The 24,615-nt window shown below is 44.7% G+C and overlaps 1 protein-coding gene across 2 annotated transcripts in view; it reads left to right on the plus strand.

Annotated features, from left to right (window-relative positions):
* The first annotated feature begins 9,692 nt into the window (after positions 1-9,692).
* Positions 9,693-24,615, plus strand: part of GFOD1 (Gfo/Idh/MocA-like oxidoreductase domain containing 1) — a 69,904-nt gene continuing 54,981 nt past the window's right edge. For both annotated transcript variants that reach the window (XR_014882289.1, XM_010708342.3), the window contains exon 1: positions 9,693-10,226. Coding sequence is in view for 1 of the 2 variants with exons in the window: in XM_010708342.3 (XP_010706644.1) it covers positions 9,974-10,226 (253 nt within the window). In the remaining variant the exon portion in view is untranslated. The remainder of the gene's footprint in view (positions 10,227-24,615) is intronic.

Below are 24,615 nucleotides of genomic sequence, written 5' to 3' on the forward strand. Positions count from 1 at the left end.
GGTTTATTCCAGGTCCTGACTTCTCCAGCCTTTCCTGACACTTCTTTGAACATCTTCATCTTCTGTAAGGCAGCAAATTTTGGTTCTCCCTTTTCTCTTCCCCTCTCTTGTGCCTCCTGTAAAGGGCACTGAAACTGCCTCCACATACTGATCAGCCAATCCTGCCCAACTAATTTCTGTTTTCTCTCAGGCCATCCAGCAGTCTTGGCTAATTTAAAGGAAAGGACTGTACAGACTATATGTTTCTTTCCCTACTGGAAAGACTTTTCTTTGTACATATGTTGGGCATGGCGAAGCCCTCCTGGCCTTGAAGATGATCTGAATGTAAGCAAATGATCAGGACTTTACTATCATCATGTGATACTGGACCAGAAATTCAGCATTTCGGTTTTCGTACTCCACATCCTCAGCTGTGCACTTTGCTTTGTTCAGTGCTGAGGTCTAATTGAGATCTCTCTGTAGCATCAGGCACTGAGCATGGCCTGACTAGCACTCTGGAATTTTCCTTGGCCTTATATGGATCTCCCCATACATTGTGCTGTCTGTCCAGAATTAATCTGAATTCCCTCCAGTGGAGGGCCAGTACCTCTGAACTACATGGAGAGGAAGGTCCCACGGCATGCATCATCTGTGTATCCTGGTGATGGGGTGGTTGTAATCCATGCATTAAAAGAAAAGAGAATGCTCTTCCCCGCAAGCTATCCACATAAGCCAGCTGTGCAGCAAGTCTAATTTGAGAGGAGTAAGCTTTGAGGTGGTCATCAGTATCAAAGATGCCTTGGAAGCTTCTTAACTCTGGGTCTTAATGAAGGTTTTGCTAGGTTTTGCTAAGGTTTTTACAAGACAGGGCATTTGCTTGTGAGGAAGAGGGAAGACCTGAGCTCCAGCCCTCGCTCAAAATAAAAGCTCAGTGTTTTAGCAACACACTTGCTAACAAGGCTTTAAAGAAGGGCAGAGTACTGACATGGAAAGACAAGTCAGTAAGTAAACTTCAAGGCCTTTTCACTTGGAGCCTTCCCTGCAAGTGAGGAAACCATTTTCCTTCATTTCAGTGTCTTTGTTTTAGCTTAGTCAATGACTTGTTCATTAGAAATAAGAAATGAAATAAGAGGTTTAAGAAGCGGAAAACATATTTTTCCTACCTGTCTGGTTAACAGATTATTTCACAAATAACAATTTTCATTGTTTAATAATTCATCTGACTCTAAATACAGAATGTATTTTCATACCTTCTTCTTCCACATCCAAAGCATTTAATATGACTTTATTTAATAACAGAAAACAATGCTGCCTTTTTGCACGTTATTATAACCTAATTTCTACCCAAAAGCAATTCAGCAAAACTCCTAGGGAAGGAATTGAATTAGCTAGTAAATACAAAATATCATTTGCCAATTTCTGATATAATACGAGGTAAACATGAAGTCTTAGAGTAAAAACTGTAGTTGTTTAAGTATTTAAATGCGTCACACAGTAAGTTAGCAAATACAAGAGAGTACAAAATATAGCAAAAGGCTTCGGGTGCTATGGAAGAAATCTCAGTGGTTGCCAACTGGAGGAGTCAAGCACTCTCTGGGAAAATGATTAAGCACAAATGCAAAGTGGGAATAAAGCAGATCACTTTAACCAAGGTCACTCACTTCTTCCTTTAAGTGTCAATTAAATGACTGCTTAAATCCCTTGCACATAAATCACTCCACCCAGCTCATTTTGCACAGCAGAAGGCAGGGAGTTGATGTGTCCCTGTGGCCACAAAAGAGGAGGAGGGTAACCCGCTAGTGTTGTCGCTGCAGGCTGCACCTTCAGTCCACCTTCATCCATTCACAGCCCTTATTTGCTAAGAGCTTCCATCAAATGTCCACTTTGCTTCCCATTTCTCTCTCCTGCACTTCTGAGAAGTGAGGCACCTCTGAACTGCTGCTTGGCTTTCCTCTCCCCAATACCCACCTCTTTACATTTATTCATCCCATTCGTGTTCCCTGTAGATCTCAAGCGCCAGCGAGCTACTTTGGTTGGTGGTCATTCTGGCATTATGCATCCTGCCCAAATTTCACACAAACTGCCCCAGCCCACGTGCAGCCTGGCAATCCTGCACACCTGTGGCAGAGTTCCCAATTGATGCCATGCTACCTGCTGAAGCCACATCTCCAGCAGTTGGAATGGCTCTGGCTTGGTAGTGCTGAGGGAAGGACTGCTTAGGGGATAGGGGTTAACGGGAGACAACACCTGGGCCACTAAAACATGTTGGCTGCTGGTTAATGCTACTGCAAATGTGCTGGGGGGGGACTGACTCAAGGCAGGTATGTCCATCTTGAATGAAAGGAATAACTGTGAGGTTGGGAAGCTTTGTGGTTTCATTTACTGTGGGAGTTTAACATGGAGAAGAGCAGGATTTGCATCACACAAGGCTACTGTGAATCTAGTCTGAGAGTATTTACTGCAGGAAAAGAGTTAATATTTTCTCCTCCCTAGTTGTCGTGAAAATGAGTCATAATTTAATTAAGGGCCATTTTCTATGCCAGATGAATGATACCTTGGTATCTGAAATGATAAAAAACAATGCAAAGACAAAAATGTCACATTCCAGCACTCTAATCACAATGCTCTTCCTTCCCTTCATTGTGTTCTCCATTTTTTTTCAGGTCTGAAATGAATAAAACAAAACCCAAGCAGCTTGCCTTTCGAGATGTCCGTGATTTCAGGACAAGCGCCATGTGCTTTTTTTTGACTTGCCTTGGAGTCTTCCACTCACAATATTTACTGTATTTCATTCCTCTGCAGGATCAAATCCAGTTAAGTCCAAAATCTAAACATAAATGCACTAACATGGATTTGTAAAACGCCTTACAAATGTGATTGAAGCTAGTCTAGCTTTTCATGGTAAATAATAAAAGTTATGTGTCTGGTAGAGATACGTAGCCGAACGCTACAGTGAGTGCAGTGCTGTCTTAATATCCTCCTTTGTCCTGCTTCTTACTACAACAAGAGCACACTGATACGTCTTACAGTGTCCCACATTAAGTATGTGGGACACAGGCTGATGTGTACCATATTAGACTTCCTGTTCCGTAATGTCCTTAATAAATCTGCCCTACTTTCGTTGTTGAGATGCTTTTCTAATATTAAAAGTGCTTAGCCCTGTATCACAGACTTATCCATATTCAAAGAAATATTCTGGTATTACTAAGCAGTCCTCAGCCATCCACTTTTGGTCATTTGCCCTGTATTAAAAGGTGTGTGTCTGATAGAGACACATGCAGCTGAAGTTTACATTACCATGTGTGCTAGAGGAGAGATATGTGGCACCAGCAAGCTCTCTGTTGCAGCCCCCCCTGCAATAAAATGTCATCAAGTTCTTCATGAAGGTGTATTTGATCAAGCACAGATGCTGCACTGGTTCCTAAAATAGTAGCTGTGTTATTCCTGATGATTAATATCTGATTTCTGATGATATGAAGTTCTCTGAGCTGTTAAAATACTTCAGAAGAAACATTCACCTCTGAAATAAAGTTCCTTTGAAAATGTGCGTTTTCATTTCAGGACGAAGATTAAGCCTTGTTTAAATATTAACAGGAATTTCTAGTGTGGAAATTGTTTATTTTCAACAAGGTGTCAGCATTGAGTTGATCTGATTTCAAAGAACATCTGAAGAAACATAACCTCATTAAATCTGGTGCCTTATTGCCTGTCTTAGTTTGCAGACTGTCTGAGAGGGCAGCTCTGCCCTGATTGTCCTGTGGGTGGCAACTGGGTACCAGAGACCACCAGCTCCAAGAACCAGACCTCTTTGAGAGAGGAAAGAACAACACTCACACTCCGCTGATGCTGAATGATGGCACATGCTGGGCAAGGTGAAAGAGGAAGGGGAAACGATTAATTTCAAGAAGGAAGTCTTCAGCTCTGAAAAACCTAAGAAATACCTTGTTGACCAGGAGGGAAAGAATTAAAGTTTGTTTTTTCTTTCTGTGCGTTCCATGTGTGATTACATGGGAATGAAGCACCAAGGCAGGCTACCACTTCTGTACAGCACATAACAATAGCTGTGGCAAATGGGTACTGCCCTTATGGGGAAAGGAGAAGTCTTCTATGGTGCATAGGTAAAGAAAGCACATAACATCTACTTCAAAACACCCCTGTGAACTATCATTAAGTGCTGTGAATGCATGATGCCCTCATGCACTGCACAGTGTAACCTCCGTACTTCCTGGATAGGGATGCTCCACCCAGAGAGACAAGAACCTTCCAAAGGTGGACCAAAGAACTCTAAATAATGGTTTTGCTATTTTAGCTAAAGGAGAATTTGCAAAGAGCCAGAGGTCTAGAAACTGCATGGGATTAATTTTACCCTTTGAACAAATAAAGAGCACAGGACTGGGCATTATCGATTTAACGAAGAAAAGTCACAGGGCAGGTAATGCAGGATGAACTTCAACATGATCTAATCAGTACAAGTGGTGAATCTAAAGCCTCATATTTAAATATTAAGATCCTAAAGAGCATGATTTTAAGGGAGAAATAGCTGTGCAGAGTAATTGCAAATATCTGGAGGCGTATCTGTTCATACCATGGTACTGGATTAGACCAAGCCAATTATTTTTCTTAATATTTGTTTTCTAGGTGCATAAAAAGGAAGGACTTTTTGAGTAGCTTTTTTTTTTTTTTCCCTTCAGGATAAAAATTGTCACAAACCAATTTATGAGCCATAAGTTTGAAGTTAAAATTGAAATAAGTGAGGAGGACTGTGTAGGATGACAGGATTGTGCTTCAGGTTTGAGGGGGTTTTGGGGACAGTTAGATGGGTTCAGCTACTCCCAGGAAATGATACTCCAGAGATTCAGCATCTTCCCAGCTCTCACAGTGCCTGTGCTTGTTGTAACAAGCACAAAAAATTTCTTGCCTACCCTGACTGAATCACTGAGCCTTTGTCAACAGGAGCAGGTTTTCCATTGTGAAATGGAGCTGATTTGCAGTATGCTGGAGGGCTCGGCTCTCCAAGTCTGCAGTACTTAACATGTGTTATTCACGCAGATCTATTTTCCTTTAAAACTCATCCCACAACTGACTCCTTCATGGCTTCTTGCAAGCCCCATTGTAGTCCTAGTCACTTCCAGACACAGGACACAGACAAGGGGACAACTGCCTGACTGCAGAGCAGAACATCCTCGCATGCATCTCCTGTCAAAGTGCGTTTTTTACCTGACTGAACTCCTTCACAACACGTGTTGCATGGAAAGACTCAAAAACCTTGACACTGCACATGCTTGCTGTCATGCAGTCCCCTGCGACTAATAAATCGATGGTGCTCTGCTGCCTTCATCCAAAGAAACATCTCAGCTGCCCTGTGAATGGTGTGGAATGTTCTATTGCTTTAATAATAATCACTTCCGCAGCACATTACAGCTATTTGCACAGTGCTTAACAAGTGTGATGTGGCACTAACTACTGCTTAGGCTCAAAACTATTTTTCAGAATTAAGAATTTCAATATGACTCATTGAGTGGAAAAATACAGATCATGGCCTGAACAAGCGAGTAGCCCGTGAGAAAGGGCTTGAGTTAACTTGGAACACAAGTAAACTGCCACTAGCTTCTGCATGCAGCTAGAAGAAATTTGTTTTGAGAAACTACTCAATGTAGATGTAATCAAGCATCCTTGCTTTCTGTGAATGACCTTGCTTATACTGTGATATGTGATACCTTGCTTATACTTGCTTATATGTGATGCTTTATTGTCTCCCGCTGTTATATATATGGTAATGGTACTAAGGGGGATTAGCAGACTTCTTGCTGGCTGCCACTGGGACCTGCTGGGGGTAATCCCAGGGCAAGCACTCTATTGGCCACCCCAGGTAACATGAGTACCTCTTCATTAAACTGATGAACTTTGCGTACTTTCTTGTGGGTCAGTAAACCTCATGCAGAAGTGCTGGTGCTTTTGCATTACGCTTGCTCACTCTGTTATAATCTTTTTCTGCATGGTACTAATATGAGAATCCCCTTCTCCACGTGTCTACTTATGCCTGATAGCAGCCATGGATTTGCTAAGGCAGCTTAGTAAGATTTAGCTACTGCTGTCCAGTCTCTCACATTCATCCAGGGTCTCGGGATGCCTGACAGGAACACTTGCAGCAGCCAGAGCTTTCCAGGAGAAGGGCCTGTTACTGACCTGTGCCTGACAGGAGCTCATGAAAGTCAGCTAGGCCAAAACTTCAAGGGTCTACAAGTCGAGTACACCATTTTGGGTGCTCAGTTGCACTCAATACCCACAAAATAACAAGTTCTCAAGACCCAATGTAAAGTGGGAATGCTCATACTTGTTTGTCTTCCTTCACTAGATGTTTACATAAATAGAGAGTGGAAATTGTACATACTTAAATCCTTCTATGTGCTTTGATGAACAGAGTGCTAACAACTTCTGAAGTATCTTGTTAGCAATGTAGTTTCTTAAAGCCTTGCTAGTTTCCTTAAATCCCATCCACACTTGGCATAGGTATCTTGCAAAGAATGGCTTTGGAAACTGGAAAAGAATAAACTGAAAATATATTGAGCAGGCTAAGAGAGTCTGGGTATGGACAAAACTCCCACTGAAAAGAACGACAAATGGCACACACTCTACTTTTTTTCTAGTGCTCTCCATTGCACTTTGGATCAATGCCACAGATGTTAAAGCAGTTCCCATCCTTCTATCCCACAACAAGACCCCACTGTGGGTTGCACTTCTCAGGAAAAAATTTCACATGATCACAGCATTACTGAATCATAGGGGTTGGAAGGGACCTCTGGAGATCATCTACTTCAAATCCTGCTAAAGTGGGCTGCCTGGAGAAGGTTGCTCAGGCAAGACTGTCCAGAGGAGATTCCACAAACTCCATGGGCAGCCTGCTCCAGTGCTCTGTCATCCTCACAGTAAATAAGTTTTTCTCAGTGGAAATGTATTCAGAGAGACATTAAAACAAAATGTATGGCTGATCAGACTTCTGTTTGTCTAAGAAATTGCAAGTTGCATTATATTAGATGTAAAAAAGGACTTGAGCAACACAGTTCACACGTTTCTAGTGTGGTAGATGACTCAGTAAGGCTGAGTGGGAGAACCAGACAGGTCTGAATCACCACTTTTTCCTCCTCTCTGAAACAGTGTTATCTCCAAGCAAATAATTTCCAGTCTCAAAGATGCAGCAGTTCAGTAGAGGCAATCACAAACCTCACGTCCCAGAAGGAGCCAACTGGTTAATGAAAATTCACAGCTGCTTCATATTTGAAGATACTGATGTATGTAGAAGGAAATTAGTTAATTAATCTTACAATTCTGGAACTTGAGAAGTATTTGGAGAGACAGTGAGCTCCATTTCATGATTTCACAGAAGCCATGTATTATTTAGCTCTTTTCATTGTTCAGACTGATGTATGAGAAATGCAGCTGTGGAGTCTGACAGAAAAAATGAGAAAGACCAGATTTCAGGAACAGAGAAATAAGAAAGAAATAGTTTGGGTTCCCAACGTTCTATCAAACAGATCTGCATTTTTCTGGCAAGTTCAGTGGGCAATGAACAGAAACCTGTGCAATACGTGGGAAGACCTTCACACATTTTGACAAGTAGATTGAGGACTTTTATCTGCTAAGAGATGACTGCATTTGGAAGACCACCAACAACATTCTGCATTTTCCTTAAGCCAACCAATAACAAGCATTTGCACATCACGTGTGCTTGATTGATTCTTTCATACCCTCTTGTATCTTTTAATATCTAGTACCTGCAACTTACTAACTAGATTGGTAATATTAAAATGAAGTACAAAGCTAAATAATGGTTGAATAAAAATAATGAAATGCAAAGTAAAAATAAAAAAAAAATAAAAAAAATCTGATTTGTATAATATCAACATTTAATAAAGAAGAAACCAATACTGTTCTACAGAAATTACCTGAAATATGAAATTCAACTGAGAAGACAGTTTCAAATCTTTGCAAACAACATCATCAGACTTCTGTAGAGGAGATTTCTCACATAAAGTTGGTGATGTACCAGGATATACACTGCATAGTAAATTATGTGGTGCTGCAAAACTCAACTGAAATACATAATAGGATCAAAATGGTGATCATAATGCTTTCATTACTTTATTGCTGATTGCTTTCCTTTACAGAATTCAGAATTCAGAAATGCAACTTTACGCTTTGTGGTAATAATTTATTTCAGAATGAGAAATAGTCCAAAGAACTATGTTCTTCATTGTTTAAGGACAAAATTGTTTTCTATCAGAGAAATCATGTGTGTGTATTCCTTGAAGGAAGCTGCAGCAACTGTAAGGACAAAATGCTGCCTCTCTTGACAAGACTGGCAGACTTAGGAATGGGAAGACATCAAAGATAAATGGAACACAGGAGGCTTCGAAGTTCCTGGAGTACACGCAGCCCAAGGAGCCTCAGTTCCAGCTAGACGTGTTTTCAAAGCAGAGCACTTCAGTGCTGCCTTAACCTTTCTTGCACTGCACAAAAATATCGACTGGATTTGATAGTATGTAAAGTCAGTACGTAGCCAGTACAAGTAGTGATGTGGATTTTACCATGGATTCTGCTGTCAGTGATGATTGCAGTTGTCTACATTGCAGTGAGACCATACTCTACGTTACTCAGAAGCTTATTGACCTCGGCCCTTTTGGGTGCTCATGGGGACAGGCGAGCACAGCATGGTCATCCTATTTCACAGTTAACTGAGGAAGAATACCGCCTTGCTCTAGTGCAGACTGAAATGGGTTCCCTGCAGCTGATGGGGCACACAGCCCAGGGCAGGTCCAGTCATTCACAAATGGTGTTGCTCTGTGTTCTCATGCTCAGCACCCTGACCATCTTGGTGGGCTTCTGCTGGACTTGTTGCGCTTTAAGCACCCTGTCACAAAACTGGTGAAGGGTCTGGAGGGGGAGACATACGAGGAGAAGTTGAGGTGCCTTGGTTGGTTCAGCACAGAGCAGAGGAGCTGAGGGAGACCTCATGGCAGTCTGCAGCTCCTCAAGAGTGGAAAGGAGAGTCAGGGCTGAGCTCTGCTCTCCGGTGGCAGGGACAGGACCGAAGGGAACAGCATGGGGCTGCGTCAGGGGAGGGTCAGGTGGGAGTTAGGGAAAGGTTCTGCACTGGAGAGCGGTGGGCATGGGACGGGCTGCTCAGAGTGGTGGTCAGAGTTGCAAGCTGCCAGAGTTCCAGAAGTGTTTGGACAACACCATCAGACATTGGCTTTGAATTTTGAGTGGTGCTGCGTGGAGACAGGAGGCTCTTTGATTGGAGGGTTCCTTCCAATTCGAGATATCCTATGGTTCAATGAATCAAGGAAATACCACAAGTGTGGTTACTGGACAAATGGCTGCAGTTCGCGTTCCAGCTGTAGGGAGCCACACAGCACCCGTCTTCTCTAGGTCAGTGCTACCAATGCATGGAAAGCACAGCATGGTCAGCTTCTTTTTGCCACACAGCAGTGTTATTTCAACTGCTTTTGTCTTTCCGCCCTTCTTTATTCTATTCTTCCTTCCTACCTGAAAGGAAGGAAGCTCGAATGGAACACGACCCGTGCCCCCCGGTGGCAGCAGGCCGCCCACCGCCGCCATTTTCGGCTCCTCCCGCCCGCCGCGCCCCCAGCCCCACACCCGCGGCTCGGCCCGATGGGCGGGGCCGGAGCCGGAGGGGCGGGGCCTGGCAGGGGCAGCCACCAATGGTGCCGCGGGGGCGGGGCGAGCCGCCCGGGGAGGCGGCCGGCGGGCGGCCGCGGCCGACATGGCGGGGGAGCGGCGCTGCCGCCCGCGGTCTGGAGCGGGATGGCGCGGGCATGGCGGCGCTGCTGAGGCGGCGCGGGGCGGCGGCGGGGCCCGCTGACGGCGGGGAGCAGCGGGAGCGGCGTCCCCTTCTCGGCCGCGCGGCGGCCGCCCTCGGGTGCGGGCGGCGCTGAGGGCGAGCGGGGGGCAGCCGTGCGCCCGCGCCGCCGCCATGCTGCCCGGCGTGGGGGTGTTCGGCACCGGGCTGACGGCGCGGGTGATCGTGCCGCTGCTGCAGGCGGAGGGCTTCGCGGTGAAGGCGCTGTGGGGCCGCACGGCCGAGGAGGCGGAGGAGCTGGCTAAGGAGATGAGCGTGCCCTTCCACACCAGCCGCATCGACGAGGTGTTGCTGCACCAGGACGTGGATCTGGTGTGCGTCAACCTGCCGCCGCCGCTCACCCGTCAGGTCGCCGTCAAGACGCTGGGTGAGTGCGGGGCCCCGCGGCCGTGGTGCTGCGGGCGGTGCCCGGGAGAGCGCCCGGCTCGGGGCAGGGCGGGCGGGCGGAGGCTCGCGGGGGACCCGAGGTGACGCTTCGCCTCGTCCCTCTCCGAGCGTCTGTAGCCGCTCCCCGTCGCGTGCTGGGCTTGCGAATGATGCTGGGAAGCGGTGTGGCTGAGCCCGTAGCTCGCTGATGCAATCTGCTAGCGACGGAGCGAAAGAATTGAAACAAAAAGGTGTTCGCTGGGAGAAGAGCCGTGCCCGGTTCTCTTTCAACCTCCGGTTAGTTTGCTTTCCTCCGGCTACTTCGGTGCCTCCTGTTTGCCTGCTGTAGAGATAGTAACGCCTACTAACCGGCCCCGGTCTCCCTGTTGTTTCTGAGAGAAATGTCTGCCGCTCGATTTTAATTTGAATTTCGTGGAAATGGAAGTTGTGGTGTGTCGAAGCAGGTGGTAGCGAGGGATGGGAGCTGTGCTTCCCGAGCAGCCGCTCTCCCTTCACTTCCTCCCCACTCTGTCCCTGCTCGCCCTGGAGCTGGCTTCTGCCCTGCTGCTGGGCTTGGCGTTTATCAAGTGGGGCTTCAGGGTCCTCTGACCAGCGTGAACAGTTCCTTCCTATGATAAGGAAAAGATGTGGCTCTTTTTAAAAAAACAACACCACATCTTTCTTTTTTTGATATTTTTGTTTTCCTCCTGGAGCTTCATGCACAAAGCACTGTGTGGTAGCCAGTGGTAGGATGTGGGCAGCTGTACCAGAGGTTCTACTCATCGAACCTCGTCTTCAAGAGGGCTGAAAGTGATGTCCTGCACTGCAGGAGATTGAAGAAAGCCGGTGTTGTTCATTGATACACCCTGATCTGGTTTCCATGTGGAGAGAGGCATGTCTGTCCTGGAAAGCTGCGGGCTCCATTTTTTTCCCTAACTTATATTTTGCTTTTTGAAGTCCCTTGTTGCTAGAAGCGCTGTTTTCAGGCAAAGAGGTTTCGTTATCAAAAAGCAAGAGCCTGGAGCAGCAGCCGGTGGGTTTCCATCACATGCCTGTGTTTGCACTGTGAGTTCTCAGTGCCTTCAGCCCACTGCCTTCTTTCTGGTGTGGGCACTGGAGGTGGTGTGGGACCAGGCAGGTGTCCTCACAGCTGTGTGCTCAAGCAGTGCCACAGGAAGCGTGCGGTTGTGTTGTTGTTGCTAGTGCTGTGACACGTATTGCTGCTTTATGCTTTATGCTAGTGCTGTGACACGTATTGCTGCTTTATGCTTATTTTGGGCACGGTGGCCCAGCCCTTCAACCACTACTACAATGCAAAAGTGTGAATTCAGCCTTGGTTCAGGAAGTCCCCCAAAATGTAGCTTCCTGGAAGCAGGGAGGGAGAAAATGGCAAGCTTAAAAGCTCTATTTCCCTCCTGATAACTTTTCCACTGGTATCTTTTGCTTATCTATGTTAGAAACAGAGCCAGATCCAGTTCAGGGGCCTGTTCTGCAGTTCTCAGCTGACTTACTGCTTGGTAATCAGGAAGGATCTGCACTTAAATATTTGGGTGAGCCTAGAAACCAGTCTGAGTGTTGAGTAAGAATGTTTTCCCTTCTCACTGAGCAGAAATGTTCAGCATGTCTGCTAGCATCATTCTGCTTTCACCCTGCCTGTGTGCACCAGCAATGCAGTTGTATCTCAGGCCTGGCCAGGAAAAGGGATGGGTTTGCATGCAGACACAGTATGTCACCAGAACCCTTACTCGTGTTTAGCATCAGAAGGGATCCTGGTACAGTGCAAGCCTCCACCTCATTAGAAATTGTCAGCGTAATCCCTCTACCATATTTAACCGAGTCATTTAAATATGGCTTTCTTCAGATGCTCACTGGAATTTGCACCGTGTGACTGAATAGCTGCTGCATCACTTGAAGTGATTGCTGCAGGTGGAGCTGAGAAGCCCTTGATGACATTTCATGTCTGTGTTTTAGGGAAAGCTGCAGCCATTTCTGTGTTTCTGGTTGCTTTGGTACTTGACTCAAGTCAGTTTAACTGAAGAGAATTTATTGTGAAGGTTCCTGTGAATGCTTATGTTTTGCACTGGCACTAAATGCCAGATGTTCTTCAAGCGTGTTTCTGGAGGTGTTAACCTACTGGCTGTTTTTGCTTCCTCTCATGTTCAGCTATGGACAGAAGCACTAAGCTACATGATAAGTATCCACTGCATACTCGCAGCCATGTCTGCACAGCATTATTTTTGAAATGTTTATGTTGCAGTAGTACCTGGTAGGAGTCTATTCTGCCTGGGGACTGTGCAGGCAGAGTACAACTTTCCCAGCCCTCTGCAGCTTGTTCCTCTTAAGAGCACTTAAATTTGTTTGCTGACCAGTGCTTCTGTACTTGATCGTGGTCATGAGGGAACATCTTCATGAATAAAGGGACATAAATTATGCTGCTGGGCTCCTGCCTTCCCTTTGCGCAGACAGATGGTGCAGGCCTGTTGTTTGGAAGGTGTTTGTGGGAGCCTGGAGGTGATGAAATGATGGCAGAGTATTGCTGGGCCTACCCCTGAGATCAAAGAAACATCACCTGTGCTGAAGTAATTCACAGATCTGATGTAATCTGTAATTCATGTACACATTCCTTTGCACTCACTCATACAAATTATTAAGAGGTTACCGGGTTCTAGCTGTGGAACAGCTTCTGTGATCCACGTTTTATAATGTGCTAAGATCCTCTATTAAGGTAAGATACTATCACAATTATGAATATCATTGTAATATTTGTCCCACAATATTGAATTTAAAACTGCCTGACAAGCAGTGACATTGAACAGAATAAGCTCTTGTGCTTGGAAGGCAAGCGACTTTGCAACGTATTAAAAGTGAATTATGGGCATCTTATTGCAGAAGAAAAGGTCAGATGCAGGGCTGTCTATCTTCAGTTTGCAGAGTTGGGAAGGAAGGGCAGTGCTACTCTTTTCTCACATGACAGACGTGAGAAAGTGAGTCCAGAGAGTGTGCTGGCAGGCAGCTGCAAGCCTTCATCTTGCTAGAGTGATGGCCGTGTGTATTTTAGAAGAAGCAGAACATAGCACACAGCTTTCCCATTGCCTTTTTTTCAGTACTGCAGACCTTCAATTTCATTCTGGTTCCAGTGAAACTCCTAGGACTGAGTGCACAAGACAGTTAAGATAGAGATGACTATTCAGGTACCGTTGTAAAATGAACAAAACAAACAAAAACACCTTGTTTCCTTCCTGGCTTTTAGATCAAATGCACTTTCCCACTTTTTCCTGGTGAAAGTAAATGCCAGTTCAGGTTCTGGGGTGGTAATGTAATTCGAATGCCCAGTATGGAGCACTGGGGGTGCTGAGGCACTGAATTCTCGTTGCAGTGACACACCCGAGTTTGCTGAGGCTGAGGAGCAGGGATCAAAAATCCTTGTGCTGCACCAAGTGAGGCTGTGTCAGAGGTTACTCTGCCTATGGCTGCCTTGGCTAAAAAAAAAATGCCTGCCCAAGCCCTCAGTCACTGGACTTAGAACAGCAGCATGGGGTACCAGGGTATGGGCACCCTCCTTTCTAAGACTAAAGAAGTTCTGAGAAAAGGTGTGTTTATAGCTCTACCTGTATGTAGAGTATTGCAGTTATTTAACTTCAGGAATAAATTACAACATCCCTGACAGACTGAGCCCTATAACGCAGAAGATAGATATTTTGTCATTATTTTTCTTGACCCTATATCTTTGTTCTTAATTGTAGTGGCAGCTGTTCTACGTGCTACAGTGCTGGGCTGACTGGTCCTTGCCCACACCTTTACTGCAATGACTTCCTTTCACGTTACGGGGTTTGGGGCTTGTCCTTGATCTGCACAACCTGTCAGCATAAAGGACTGTCAGCATGAGCTCGGCACTCTGTCAGCAGGTGAAGGAACTAGGTCCTCTCCTAGAGTTTCCAGCTTAAGGGGGATGTTAATTAAAGGGGTTTACAAAGAATGCGTAGATAAATGCAGAGAAAGGAGAATCTCCTGGGCAAATAAGAGAACAGTTTTCAGGTTTCCCAGTGTTGCTTCTACTCTCCTCTAAAGACCTCTTAATGCTCGAGTCTGACGCCACATAACAGAGATTTGCCATGTGACTTCAGAGGTGGGTAGCTGAGCCTGAACACACTGAACTGTCTGCTTATTTGAGACCTAAATCGTGCTGAGGCATACTGCAGCTTATTGCCCTCTTCTCTGTATGTACAAAGATTTTTGTCCATTTAGCAGTAGTGATAGCAAAGCACCAAGGATTAAAACGGAGTTAAATTCCAGGCAGCCAGGGCTGGTGTTTTCCACAAGCTGCTACAGTGCAACAACACCCTTCACTGTTAATATCAGCTTGCCACAGCGTTATCCGGACTTGCTAAGAATTGTTCTGATTTCCTCAAACTACCAAAGCAGAAGCCTTTACCCTGCCGTGTGTTTTTTGTTACTCGTTTAATAACCCTGCAGCTCACATGAGTGAGCTGTCAAAGTCAGAGACCTAATTTACAAGGTCAGCGTGCGTGCAACAAAACCACAATCCTCACAGAAAAATGATCTCAGGTCTTAAGACTTGATTTAAACAGATTTATTTAAATAGCTATGTAAGAAACAATCCCTCATTAGGTTCCCTAAATTGATTTAAGGCCTGGTCTGCACGTAGATTTTGTAGTGGTGTAATTATGACTGCTAGGGTATGATTTCTTGAATGTAATAGTAGTTCCGTGGCCATTAGAAGTCCAGCTGGTGTGTGTGCCATTCTTCACCCTTAATAATTTCTCTCTCCTATGGAGGTGCAAATGGCCACTTGTATGTACATGCAGAGCATTTAGCTAGTATGAATTTGTCTTTACTACAAGTATGGTCCAGCTCTGACTGTACTGGTGCATTATAGAGCCAGTTCTATTTAGCATTGGTTGCAAATGGTACTAAATCAGGAGATGACTGACTCCTTCAAGGGTAGAGAGGCCTTGCACATAGATCTTGGCCATCTAGGGATGACTGGGCAGTCACTGACCACGTGAAGTGGGGGATAAGAGGCTGCAGTGAAGCCCTGCAGAAAGGGATGAAGAGATTGTGGTAGGTGACAAGGCAGCAGTGTGCCCTGGCAGACCCAAGGGCCAACCGTACCTTGCGGTGCATCAGGCCCAGCACTACCACTGGATGGGGTAGTGCTGGGCCTCCCCACAGGGGAGGGGTTGTCCCCTCCGCTCTGTGCTGTGTGGCTGCACTTCCAGCACTGGGAGCAAGTCTGGGACCATGATATAAGAGGGCAGGAGTTGGACTGGAGGGTCCGTATGGGTCCCTTTCAGCTTGGGCTATTCAGTGACTCAATGAGCTGTACTTTCTATGAAGGCTGGTGATGCATCAGTTCAGGTGATTTATTTTTGTAGATGTTGGGAGGAATGCAGTTTGGCTTTCAGGTCAGTATGAGCTTGAAGGCCTTTGAGCAAAAGCCCCGGAGGGTTTAAAGATTTTTCTTTTTCTGTATTTGTTCAGAAGGTGGCTGCTCTAAAAAGGTGGTGAAGAGCAGGGGAGTCTGAGCCTCACTGCATAGTAGAACTGGCACTGATTGCCCTCATTACTCCAGCATTGCACAGGATAAACGCTCCTTGTTACTGTAGGCATAATAAAGCTTGAAAAGTTACCCTCTAACGTTGAGTGCTATAGGTGTCTCCTGTAGCTGCAGTGGAACTGGCATCCAAGGTGGCAGAAGTACAGATTTTAGTAATGCGCAAGTCAGCAGCCTGACTCACAGACTGACAGGAGTCTTATGGTGTTGCCGTGGATGGTGTCACATTGGATGTATCCCCTCTTTTCTTTTGTGAGGAGATCATAGCAGCCTTCATTTCAGCCCAGCCGGGGCTAGTGATGAAAGTTATTTGTGAAGCATAACTTCTAGGTCTCAGCATGGTGATGAACACAGAAAATGAGAACATGGTGAGAGAAATTTGCAAATGAGGTATATAAGTGGCTCTAATGATTGTCAGTGATAGAAGATAAACATAAAGATTTAACACAGGGTTCAAAATAATTTTGGTCATTTGCGTCTGTGTCTGAGTTTAACTTCAGGGTAAAACGTGATGCCTTCAGTGCCATTGCAACAGCAGTTATAGCTTTAGTGAAGCAGATGGGGGTGGAAAAAAAGGTAGCAGCTTTGTTTTGCATTCTGATGTTTCCATGGCTTTTATCAGCAATAAAGACCCTTGTTTTGGCACTTCCTTGCAGTGAATGTTTGGCAGCTCTAGCTCTTCCATCTGGTCATTATTTGCCAGGAAATGCCCAGAAGAGAGGTCATGGTTGAATTAAATACTGTCTCTAGGGTACTGGGCTTCACACAACTAATGAGAGGCCTTAATATAGAGAGCTTTTCAAAATCCAAAGAGTCAAGCAAGGACAGAGAACCATAAAATAGTAGTTATCCTTACTGCTGAATTGATGTTGCTTAGAAATGTGAAACAAGACTAAACTGAGCACTCGCAGTTCTTTCTCTAGGTATTTAATCATATGCATTATGCACATGTGTACTTACATTTGTACGTATAAATATACACATATATGTACACATATATGTACATTTATGTGCATAAGAGTTGAGTAATGTTCAGCTGAAAAATATTTAAATTAAAAAATTCCTGGAAGTTCCTCCCTTTCCTTTACTTCCTCCATCCATAAAAGACAATGCAGTTGCTACTGGTTTATGTGAGAGTAGGAAAGGGATGAGATAATTGCTTAGAGAACATCTGGAAAGTGCTTTGCTGTCCATAATGCTAGTCAAGCTCGTGTACATTAAAATAAATGTCAGAAATGTATCTCTGAAAGAGGCATTTAATAGCTCGGATTTTGATGTTGCTTACTCCACTGTGAATGCCTGTAAAGCTCTGCTGAATCAGAGGAAATAGTTGACGTTACTGAGAATCCGTGGTGGTCTGGAGGAAAATCAGCCACACAGCGGGGAGAGCAGGTTGGCCTTGCAGAAATGTGTCCTCCAAACAAAGATGTGTTGTGTCCATTTAGGAACTGATTGAGAGGAGTCTTGGGATGCCGTTGTGCAAATCTTTGCTGACTTTGGTAGTCTTCTTGAAGAGAAAGACCCTGATTGCTTACAGGGAATATTTGTTGGGTGTAATAATTCACGTCAGTAGGAATTGGCATGCAAACTGCACTTGTGCCGGTTCAACAACAACAAAAAAACAATTAAATGAAATTAAGCTACATCTGTGTAATTCCACAGCTTGGTATGGTTGCACTTGTGGAACGTGTTATGGTAGTGTGACTGTAAGAGTGAAAGAGTTTGGAGCAGAGGTGAATAGAAACATGAGCCCCAGCCTGTGAAAGTCAATTGGCCAATGAGTGTAATGGTACTTGATGAATTCTTTTGTGACTTGTGAATTTCTTTGAAGGAACTTGTTGGGAAAAATGCTTTATGATTAGAGAAGATGAGATGCTCTGATAAAGACTCATTTCTAAGGCAGAGCACTAACTGTAGTCCCCGAAATTAGCTTGTGAATGCAAATACAGCATTTTCCAAACACATATGAAGGTGACCTGAGCTTTGTATTTTTGACTTAGAGGTAGAACTCATTGCTGATGTTGCTGAAGAATTCTGCTTAAAAATTACTGTAGTGAGATGCTCAAATTGTGATGTCCTACTTTGCTAAAATAGCCAAAGTGTGTTTGGATGTGGTTTGTGACTGCTAGCATAGTTTCTGAGAGCCACACACCTGAAATGTTAGCGCTGCTAGTCATTTTTTTTGCTGGACTCCATCCTCTAACCTTTAGGAAAAAGCATTCTGATACTTTGTGTGCCTAAATTGAGCAAGATCTCATGCTTGTGAGTCATCTGTCTGATGAATGCATCTTGTAAGTACTCATCTGTTTGCCCATGTGGTGTGACTTGGTGTAGGTTAGTAGATTTCTTTGTCTGTGATCATAATGTCATTAGCCTTGCGACTCTTCATGTAAATCTGCATTGATACTGTGAGTGCTGCTGTCAGAAACTGCAGATCTGCTTCACCCAGGTATTTCCCACTGTGCAGAGGGAGCAAAGCAGCTTCTGAAGGAAATGGAATTTGGGAATTTGGAGGGACTTTGTTCTTCAGGGAGTATTCACAGTTGGCAGTGATCGGTGGCAGTGTTGAGCTGTAGAATTGTATCTGGCACTGAATATTCTGGAGGTTGCTGTTGCGAGTAATCATCTCAGTATCGGTCCTGTATTTAACAGATGCTATAAAAAATATTATGAATTCAGTTTTCTATGAGCAGTGATAGATCAGCAGCTGGGAGGTTTGTATATTTATTTTTAATGGGAGTTTCTCTTTGTGTAATGCAGACTGGGAAAACCTTTTCTTCAGCAAACAGGGAGGGTGTGGCTGGGCTGGAGGGAGGAATTGCTTTTTTTTTTTTTTTTGAGTGATCAACAATAGCATGCATGTATGCAATGCTGTTTGCAAATACATCAGCTTAAGCCGTTACTCAGGGTTGTGATAAAGTTCAGATTTGCAGCTGCTGTTGAGTAGAGTTTAAGTGTACAAAGATATTTATCTTTGTTGATGACTTGGATGAAAGCACTGAGTGCACATTCAGTGAATTTGCAGATGACACCAGGTTGGCAGGAAGTGTCGATCTGTGTGGGGATAGGGTGGCCCTGCAGGGTGGGATCTGGACTGGCTGGTTGGCTGGGCTGAGGCCAGTGGGATGAAGTTCAACGAGACCAAGTGCTGGGTCCTGCACTTTGACCGCAACAACCCCAGGCATCACTACGGGCTTGGGGCAGAGTGGCTGGAAGATTGTGTGGTAGAAATGGAGTGTTGACACTCAGCTGGACATGAGCCAGCAGTGTGCTCAGGTGGCCAAGAAGGCCAGTGGCATCCTGGTTTGTATCAGAAATAGTGTTGCCAGCAGGAGCAGGGAAGTGATCATCCCCCTGTACTCAGCCCTGCACCTCGAGTACTGTCTTCAGTTTTGGGCCCCTCACTACAAGAAAGACACAGACCCTAAAGCATGTCTGCAGAAGGGCAATGAAACTGTGAGGGGATCTAGAGCACAAGTCTTATGGGGAGTGGCTGAGGGAGCTGGGATTGTTCACTCTGGAGAGAAGTAGGCCTGAAGGGTTACTTTATTGCTCTCTACAACTACCTGAAGAGTATTTTTCAGTCCTGTTCTGTCTTTTAAGACTGTTTGCTCAGGGCCTTCTCATTCTGGCAGAATAACCTGAGGATGCTGGGTGAAAATCAGCAGAGTGCTGGTAGTTGCTGCAGCCTCTCTCCGTGTTCTCCATGTAGCTGTACTTGAAAGGAGTTTGCACCAAATAGAATTGAGCTGCCAAGAACCACATGCAAGACCTTTCCTTCTCTGTCTGCATCTGCTTTTGCCCAGATAGGTAGGCAAAGCTGTTAAAAACGTTCCTATCAGTTGGTGCTCAAAGGAAAGCTGGGACGATCCATCAATCTATCTTTTGGCAAGGCATTAAAACTTCTCCTGAAGCATCTGAAATACACTGCAGTAAGTGCAGTATTAAGTGACCTTGTGAGCTCTGCAGTAATGGGTGGGGGTAAGGAAGGGAGAGGATTTTGAGGCTTTTTACTGCTTTCTCTCATATATCCTTTTGTTGAAAAGAATGAATAAAAGTTAGCTGTTCGGGAAGTGACTAAGATGTGAGGTTAGTTTGATAGCATAAAAGAATAAGAAACTGTTGTTTGGCTACTAAGGAATGTATTTTATCAAGGCAGGACATGGCTTTCACTCTGTATTCAAGAGGATTGCATATTTTTAGAATTCACAAACACACTGATAAAGTTTCCTGCTCGGCATTATTGGGTGTTTGCACCTCTACCAATGCCACCAAGGTAATAATGACCAATACTTTCAATATTTAAAACTTTCTTCCTGATCTTGTAATGCCAGCCTAAGTTTTGCATGGGCTGGAAGTTGCATAAAGCTGGAAACTGCATGGTGGAATTGATCACATCATGTCAATTATAGTCTTATGGTTCTAATGAGTGTGAATATACGTGCATATTCTTACGTGTATCAAAATCTCTACTTAGAACACACTTTGGATAGCTGTGTGCTGGAGTATGAGGCTTGTGAAGTGACTGCAACTATTGATATCAGAAAATGAGTTTCAGACTAAGACAAACTCTTTTGCACCTTGGATTGGAAAACTATACTGTGACCCTGAGTTTTGATACAATATAGCTGTGCTATTCCATCTCTAAACCTGTAATTACAAGAGTATGAGAGATGGATTGATGTGGGCAGTGGTTAGGATATTAATTAAAATACCATGGCTCATGTGAGTAACAATATCTGAGATTTATCTCTAGATTTCCTTAAAGAATTTAATCTTTGGTGTTTGTACTTCTGTCTATCTGAGTTGTATGCTAATGCAACTCAGGCTTTTTCCCATGAATATATGGATATAGTTTATTCTTCCCATGTTTTTAATTGAATTATGAAGAGGTAGAGTGAAGAACTTGGACAGCTGGGGTCAGGCATCTGTATGCATCTGGTTCCCAATTTCACGGGACCTATAGCCCTTAATGTAGAACTGTGAAGATACTTTTCTTCTGTTCTTTTTTCAGAGCTCTGACAAGAGGTTTTACTGTGACTTGACTCTTAGATAGCTTGCCCTGTGTCTCTTTTGGTGAAAAGCAGGGGGATACGTGCAGTTGTCCAATAGGCAGTCAGTATACTAAGTTGGCAGTGCTGAGATGACTATTATTTGGTGAGAGGCAACCAGGAAGACTCTACTGCATCATGCTTTAAAAGTCAAATCCTGAAAGGTCTGGTGAGACACTGGCACAGGCTGCCCAGAGAAGCTGTGGATGGCCCCATTCCTGAAAGCATTCAAGGGCAGTATGGATGGGGCCCTGAGCAACCTGATCTGGTGGGTAGCAGCCGTGCCCATGGCTGGAGGCTTGAAACTAGGTGGTCTTTAAGGTCCCCTCCAACTCAAGTTGTTCTGTGTTTCTGTTGAGACAACATAAACCTTCCAGACCTTTCAAATTGACCCACCTAGAGTTTGAGTAGTACTGAGGACTCTAAAAGAGCTTTTGTGTGCTTGAAATAAAAAGAAAGCTTCTCATTTGTTACTGGCAGAAGGTTGTCTTTGAAGTTGCTTGCTTTCCAGCCGTGCCTATTTTGTTCCAGACTTCCAAAGAAACTAGTATGCTACCAAACATAGTGTTAGACAAAATGAGAAGCCAAACCCAATCAGTTGCACTGTCCTGGGGTTTCTGTGATATTAGAAAAGGACTAGATAGAGTGGTTTTTTTTAAACAGATACCTTTTTTGTGTGTAATGTTTGCTTTAGGGCTGATACCTTAATTGCCAAGTTTTGTGTTGGAGCACGTGGTTAATCTGTAAACGCTGGATTTGGGATAAAGAGAGTGCCATTAATAATGGAAATGTGTAGTGAAACCTGTGAGTACTGAACTGTTGTATAGCTTAAGCAGCAGCAAGCTTTTGCCAAAACAGAAAATACTGTATTGTTTTTGCATGGCTGGTTTTCTTATTCAGCATCTTTCATTTGACTTGTTGCCTTCATTTGAAAGCAGTACCAAAGACGGAACATGTCCAGGGCTTTGATCACTGGCAGCCCAAGCTGTCCCCACATCCCTGTACAAGGCATAGAAGCCATGTAGTCTCACATCTTTTCTTTGTCGCCTTTTGCAGGAGCCAGATGCTTGCTGCAGGTTTCTTGAATATGAAGCAAATGTGGGAGGCTGTACCCATCTCTTTGTAAAACCTCACATTGAAGGAGTGTAATGTGCTTTTGCCTTTCTAGACTTTGAAAAAACACACTTATCCAGAGCTAGGAACCATCAGGTAACATCTGACTGGAAGAGGAGGATGTGTTTCAGGGGCTATCCTCAGGGCCTGAGTATGAGACACCTCCCTTGTTGGAAACAGAAAGAAAGATGACTATGGAAAGTTGAAATGGAGACCCATGATGCTGACAAATGTGGCCAGAGGAAACCAGCTGAATAAAGGTCTGTGAGGAGTGAATGTGGTGAGGGAGTAGGAGAGGAGTAGCGCAGTGCTGCTGCAGCAGGACTTGCAGCAAACGGAAGGGGAAGGAGGGTGTAGCCGGTGGCTGTGTCAGCAGTTCAGAACACTCCTTCGCTCACTTCCTAGATGGGTGTGGGCTGTGTTCCCACCTCCTTACCCTCTTGCTGGTCTGTATTTGCCTACCCTCAGAAGACTGAGCAGAAGTTGCCCCAAAAGTGTCTATAGAAGTGGGTGATGGGATGCAACTGGGAGGAGGTGGGTGAGGCTGGTCCTGGGGCAGGGCTTGCGTTGTGCTGGGGAAGGGAGAACCTGAAGGGATGCTGGAGTGGAGGAAGACATAACTGAATTTGGTGGGAAAGAATTCAGTGGGAGCTGTAGCATTTCCAGCACTGATACACAGTGAGTTAATGAACCTTCCTTGGAAGTAAAAGTGCTTTAAAAAATAATTAAAGTGGTGTGCATCTTCTAATGTTCTTTCTGCAGACTAGCTAGAGCTTACCTGAGGATGGTGCTCTACATGTAAGCTCTCTCTCTGTGGAAATGAACTTCATGGATTTGACTGAGAAATACAGGCACTTGCCTGGCACCACTGGCTCCAATCTGAATTTCCATGTGCAGGGCATGCATGACAAGCAGTGTCCTGCTCTGGCAGAAATCAGTTTAGGCACCAAATGCAGCAGCTTACTGAGGATATCTCTGTTGCAATGATACATGAAAAGTTAGCCTTTCTTAGAAGAAAAAGAAGACAAAGAGAAGTTGAGCATAGTTACAGGCTGTTATTTATTAAGCAGTGGCAGTGAATATCTACTTCAGCATCACTAAGCCACAAGATGTTTAATAAGAACTTTGCTGAATAACTTCAGATTTTGCCAAAGCCAGTAAGATCTGTTTGGCTTGATGTGATGTGGAGATGCATCAGAAGTTGCCCAGGCTCAAGTCTGCTTCTTGCCTCAGTTGCTGAAGTGCACCAGCCAATGTGGCCTAGCTGGTGACAATTCAGCCTATATTTAGAGAGTGGGTAAACATTGTTTGAAACCTCAGACGTGGATTTGCTCCAGGGCAAATCTTTGCTTCTATTCTCTGGGAAGGGGAGCAGCACTGAGTAGAGCTCTGTCGAGACTTGGTCATACTTGCTGCCCTCAGCTCTGTGTCACAGCCTTGCCATCTGCCTCATTCGGCTGTCACCCAGCTCTGGTGAGGCACTACAGGGCTCTGTCTGTTAGCCAGATCTGTGTTATGATGCTGTCTGGTTCTGGCAGTGGTTTACCTACTGTGTGTTTCAGCTGTGCAGCAGGCATTACTGTAGAATCACAGAATGGTTTGGGTTAGAAGGGATCTTAAAGACCACCCATTCTAACTTCTCTGCCATGGGCAGGGTTATGGGCCCCATCCAACTGGCACTGAACCTTCCAGTGATGGGGCATCCACAGCTTCTCTGGGCAACCTTTACCATCACCTCATCACCCTCTAAAGGAATTTATTCAGAATATTCAGTCTAAACTTAACTTATTTCAGTTTAAGCCATTACCCTTGATCACTCTGCTCCCTGACAATCCCTCCCCAGGTTTCTTGTAGGCCCCTTTAGATGCTGGAAGGCCTCAGTGAATTCTCCTTAGAACCTTCTCTACTCCAGGCTGAACAACCCCAGCTCCCTCAGCTTCCCTTCACAGGAGAGGTGCTCCAGCAGCAGTGCACAAACTTACTTGTTGTCACATTTAACTGGAGTTACATGCCCCAGTGATATGATAAATAAATAAATAAATAATGCTGCTAAGAGCATCTCCGTGACCTCATTTTTGGAGACCCAGGCTGGAATTTCGTATTGCACGCCAATAGTTGAGTGTATTTCCAGAACTTTGGGAGTTCCCTTCAAGTGGCTGGCAGGCAACAAATTGCTTGTAGGAGTTGTTAGAATTACCTGTGGCTCAGTTAGGCCCCAGTGCAGAAGGGCAGCAAGCAACATGGGGCTTTATTTGCTCAGTGCTTCTGCTTTGGGTCAGACAAAGCTTAAGGTCATGTCTCAGCTACATGCAAAGGGCTTTGTGTCTGGCGGGAAATGAGATGAATGGAAGAAAGGTGTTTAGGTCCTCATGAATCCTTCCTGAAGCTTTTATGTGCTATTAGTCTCTGGAGAGTGAATGCATGGCAGAACTCTTTTCTTGGGGCAGGCTTTCCACTTTGTGAATTGAAGAGTATAACTTGAACAAAAAAAAGAAGCACAGCTGTGAGGGTGTGGATGATGTTTTACATGAAGGAAAAAATAAAATCCTGTGATGTTACTCAATGTGCGGTGCCATCACATTGTCTGCAGACATATACTTTCTCTTAAATTCCCAAGAGGGAAAAATACGATGATTTTTTTAACTTAATAC

The sequence above is a fragment of the Meleagris gallopavo genome, chromosome 3 (genome assembly GCF_905368555.1).
Source record: "Meleagris gallopavo chromosome 3, MGAL_WU_HG_1.1, whole genome shotgun sequence".
Classification (NCBI taxonomy): domain Eukaryota; kingdom Metazoa; phylum Chordata; class Aves; order Galliformes; family Phasianidae; genus Meleagris; species Meleagris gallopavo.